The sequence below is a fragment of the Echinops telfairi genome, unplaced genomic scaffold (genome assembly GCF_000313985.2).
Source record: "Echinops telfairi isolate 266 unplaced genomic scaffold, ASM31398v2 ScPeMD7_7458;HRSCAF=8496, whole genome shotgun sequence".
Lineage (NCBI taxonomy): Eukaryota > Metazoa > Chordata > Mammalia > Afrosoricida > Tenrecidae > Echinops > Echinops telfairi.
In genome coordinates this window covers 26,206,447-26,211,730 of record NW_022111358.1, presented here as the reverse complement: position 1 = coordinate 26,211,730, position 5,284 = coordinate 26,206,447, and the positions used below count along the sequence as shown (strand labels likewise).

The 5,284-nt window shown below is 35.9% G+C and overlaps 1 protein-coding gene across 1 annotated transcript in view; it reads left to right on the top strand.

Annotated features, from left to right (window-relative positions):
* The window catches only part of NPEPPS (aminopeptidase puromycin sensitive), a 95,770-nt gene that overhangs the window by 54,917 nt on the left and 35,569 nt on the right, over positions 1-5,284 (top strand). Inside the window, exon 4 of the mRNA XM_004707098.3 lies at positions 3,327-3,448. Coding sequence (XP_004707155.2) covers positions 3,327-3,448 — 122 coding nt within the window. The remainder of the gene's footprint in view (positions 1-3,326; positions 3,449-5,284) is intronic.

Below are 5,284 nucleotides of genomic sequence, written 5' to 3'. Positions count from 1 at the left end.
AAATACGTAACTTTGAAAACAAAAATCTGCTTTTTTTTTTTTGGGTGCCCCCTTGTTCGTATATGTATGTATTTTGAAATTCCTAAGTTAGCATTGTGAAAATTTTGTTGGCTATTCTATTGTGGTCTTCTTCTCTCAGCTCCACTCCTCAGAAGCAACTAGTTTCTGTGTATTCTTCCCAAACTAAGCCATGCTGCTAAAAGCATCTATGTATAAATATGCTCTTAAGAACACACATACACACACACACACACTCTCACACACACACACCCAGTATACACTTGTGTATAAACCAAGTTGTTCAACACATTTTTAATTCAGTTCGTGTGGCAAAATTAGGTGCCTCAGCTGATAATTGGGTTAGCTTATACTCGAGTATATACAGTATATATGTCATGTCATACACAATATTCTGCATCTTTTATGTAAGCGTGGTTTCATTCTTGACAAGGACTTTACTGCAGGTAACCTAAATCGTTAAATTTTAATAAAAATAGGAAAAGTGATAATTATGAAAACACTGCATTGTTAGCTAATATAATTAGAATAGAATAGAATTATCTGATTGTGAGTCTGACTTTCATGTTTTCCCAAAGTTCTTTGGGTCAAAATTATATAGTCATTCTTTAAGAATGAAATTCTAGTGTTTTCAAATGTTAGTAAGCTACAAAAGTGATCTTCTGATTGAGTATACATTGAGGCCTCATCAAACATAATTATTCTATCATATAGCCTCATACACATGTGACAGTTGGACATTGAATAAAAAAAACAAAGAAGAATCAATGTGTTTGAATTATAGTGCTGGTGAAGAATACTGAAAGTACTATGTACTACCAAAAAACAAGCAAATCTGTCTTGGAAGAAGTACAGCCAGAATGCTCCTCAGAGGCCAGCATGGTGAGACTTCATCTCACGTACTTTGGGTATGTTATCTGGAGAGGCCAGACCCTGAAAAAAGGATTTCATGCTTGGTACAGAGGCAGTGACAAAGAGGAAGGCCCTTGAGAAGATGGATTGACACTGTGGCTGCAACAATGGGTTCAAACATAAGAACAATCGTGAGGACAGGGTAGGACTTAGTGGCTCTTAGTTCTGTTGTGCATAGGATCACTGTGATTCAGCACTAGCTGGAAGGCACCTAAAACAGCCAAGTAAAACGGAAATTAGGAACATTGTAGGGATGTGGTTAAGTTACCATGATTATTTTAAGGTTAACAACCTCAGTGGTGATTCCGTGTCTTGCAGTGAGTGACATTACTATCGAGAAAAACTGGAAAGTATTAACTCTTTGATGGATGAAAACCATAAGGGTCATAAGAAGCGGTGCAAGAGCAAAAACTTTTGCTCCCTTTTCTTTTCTCTTAATTTTTAGTTTTATTTTTCTCCCTTTTCATATAAATAAATCTTTGATTTTGCAACACTTTAGCAGGCTCCTTAAATTTCACATTAGTGCATTTCAAGATCTATCCCGGCTTTTACAGCAGTAGTACAGTCCCCAGTTTCAAACGCACATGTGTGGGTTTGCTGCACTGGGTTGCTGTTATGCTGGAAGCTTATGTCACTGGGATGTCACACCAGCAGAGTCACCCACGGTGAGAAAGTTTTCAGTGGCGCTTCCATACTGGGGACAAACTGCAAAGAAAGAAATAGGTTATCCTCTTCTGAGGGACAAGCCCCTGAAAACCTTATGAATACCACTGGGACATTGTCAGAGCGCAGGAAGATGAGCCCCTCAGAACGCTTAAAGTACTACTGAGGAAGAACTGCCTCCTGAAAGTAGTGTCTATCATAATGACTTAGTGCCTGCAATCAGGGTCCACAAAGGACACCTGCCCCAGTGAAGGAGGCACTCTATTCCTCTCCTCCCCTCAGCCTTTCAGGGTCTGTATTTCTGTTTACTACCCCAGTCCTCTGTTTCCTTTATTTAAAAAAAGCACTGTCACAGGTGTCTACTTAATTGTGTTATATAGTCTGTCCTCAGCCCCCTTCATAATTACTTGAAGAATTTGACACTTTAGTGATGCTTTTGCTTCAGGGAACTGACTTTTTATGTGTAATTACTTTCAGAACCAGTTGAGGCACATAAAAAAATCAGTTTGATTACTTCAGAGACAGCCTTTGTTGTATAGCTGTAGCAGATATTTGATTTGTTAGACTCCCAAGCACTAGATTCTCTTATCAATAGGCACCTTTATTTATTTATTTATTTATTTATTTATTTAAAAGATCATTTTATTAGGGGCTCATACAACTCTTATCACAATCCATACACACATCAGTTGTGTAAAGCGCATTTGTACATTCATTGCCCTCATCATTCTCAAAACATTTCCTCTCCACTTAAACCCCCGGCATTAGGTCCTCATTTTTCCCCTCCCTCCCTGCTCCCCCCTCCCTCATGAGCCCTTGATAATTTATAAATTGTTATCAATAGGCACTTTTAAATGATCAATTAGAGTGAACATTTTTCTGTTTTTGTGTGATTTGACTTGCGAAATGTAGAGTTGGGTCATTTAATTGTCATATATATCAATTCAACAAATGACCAGTGGATGATAATAGTCTTCTCTTTGCTTTTCTTAAAGTACATTGACTCACAAACAACTCATATTTTGACTAAATTGGCTTACTCTTATACAAGAATATAATACATATTTAGGTTACATTTTAGCGATGTTTACTAATTTACTTTAAACATTTCTTTAATATGACCAGGTTTCAAATCATCGAGGTGTTTGTGAAAGTCTGTCTCCTGATCAAATCTTCACAGAGCATGGGGTTCCTTCTCTTGTCTTAATGTTAGAGTAACTGACTGCATTTCTTTTCCTATGAGAGATAAAGACAAATGAAGTGTAATGTGTAATTGGCAGAAAAGCATGAATATTAGATTAGCGTATGCCTAAATTTTTATCCCTTCCTTGTTATTTCCTAATTGTGTGAATTTGAACAAGTTAGTACACTCTTCATTCTGTCAGTTTCCTCATAAAAAATAGGGGCCTACTTCCAAATTTATAAATATTTATATGGGAATTATAATATGTTTCATATACTTAGTGCTAATTCATTTTCTTATTTGTTTTTTAATCTTCATGTATTGCTGATTTTCTAAGTAGTCACTCTAGCATGGTGGCTAAAAAGTTTAATTTAGGATTAGCTTGCCATTTATTTTAGTAAATACAGCATTTGCTCCATTGCAGAAGTATTTGAGAAAAGAATAATTTGAACATTATAAATCGAATCTAATGCAGTATCTTGAAGCTTACTTTCCGTAACTTGCACTTAACATTTCTGTAAAATTGGTCTTTTTTTATCTTCATTCACAGGTACAGGAACCTTAAAGATAGATTTTGTTGGAGAGCTGAATGACAAAATGAAAGGTTTCTATCGGAGTAAATATACCACCCCTTCTGGAGAGGTGCGCTACGCTGCTGTCACGCAGTTTGAGGTATGGCTTATTTGTCTCAAATACTGCCCTTCTCGAATCTCAGCATTGTGAGAAAGGCTGGCATTGGTTGCAGGGATTGTTATTTTGTTGTTTGGGATTATTATTTCAAGTGAGACTTTTTAGCCATGGTTATTATCATAATTTTGGAATTTGTACTTTATATTCAGCTAAGTTATATCCTTCTCTAGGAAAGAGAGAATGAGGGTGCAGGTTAGGAACTAAGTATATACAGGCATTTAGACAGAATTTAATTATCTGGATTGCTTTTATACTATGAACTGTTAAAATTGTAATTATTCATTAGAATAATTCTTTTATTGACATCCCTGACTTTTCATAATTTAATACTAATGCTGATATATAGCATTCCTTTGGTTTGATATTTCTTGTATCTTACTATATCACCTTTGTTTTCTTTGATTTTTTAATTTCTAGCCCTTGCAAGTTATAAAACTAGTTTAAAATCTAATTGTGGTGCTTTTAAGTGTTACAACTACTTAGATTTCTTTCTGTAATTTTCAATGTGGATAGCAATTCACATGGAAACAACTGATGGCACCTATGCCCAGATCCCTGGTTTGTTTGTTTGACATGGCCTTGAACTTTAGATTGTTTTTACTACTTGAGTATTTTCCTTTCAAGGATTTTATTTTATTTGCTTTATGTTTTATATTACTTTTATTGTGTTTTAGCTGACAGTTGACACAGGAAAGTTCCCCTGTCAAAACTTGTATATAAAGTGTCCATGACACCGGGTGTTTTCACACACTGTGTGTCAGCACTTTCCTCATTTCTACCCTGGGTTCCCCATTTCCTTTTGTCTGTTTTTCTCCTTCCTATTTTGTCATCTTTGCTTTGGGGCAAATACTATCCTTTTGATGTCTTCTAATTGATCTAAGGAACACATTCCCCGTGAAGGTTACTGGTTTTAAAGTGAGGGCTTGTTAACTATTTTTTTCTTAATGGAGGTGCAGTGAGCTAAGCATTGGATTAATAACCAAGAGTGGTGGTTGGACCCACCAGCCACTGTGAGGGAGAAAGATGAGGCTGTGTGCTTCCATAAAGATTGACAGTCTCAGACAGAACTGACTCGACAACGATGGTGGTGGTGCTGGTGTGTCCTCACATCAGAAGGCTCTCTTTGGTTTCCTTCTGTTTTAAAATTATTGTTAGATAGGGTTAATTGAGACTATCCACTTGTAAGCATTTCTGAAAGCATTCTCTAGAGCTCCTGTTCTCAACCTGTGAGTCGTGACCCCTTTGGGGGTTGGATGACCCTTTCACAGGTGTCACCAGATTCATAACAGTACCAAAATGATAGTGATGAAGTAGCAATGAAAATAATTTTATGGTTGGGGGTCACCAACACATGAAGAACTGTATTTAAGGGTCGTGGCGTTAGGAAGGTTGAGAACCACTGCTCTAGAGTGAATCCCTGCTATCTTGGTCTTCCCTCAAAATCACCCAAACAGAAACTAAATTGAATAATAGTTTTTAAAACATCTTTTCATAGGAGATACTCCATTGTTATATGATCTCACTTACAAATTATAGACTCAACTTGTTCAACTGTATAGTTACTGTTGAAAAGCTTTTGGCATCTCATTTTGTTAAGGTAATAGTCATAGCTATAATATTTTTTTTCTCGTAGGTAACATAACTTTGTCGTCATCCCCCCCCGTTATTTATAAAATTATTTGACCCTGAAAATTGTAAATATTTTATTAGATTTTTTATTGTTTTGCATAATTGACATTTTCAGGTTCCGTTCTGTCCTTATTATTTTTTTTTAAGTTTTTCTTTTTCTTTTTTTTTCTAATCATTTTATTAGGGGCT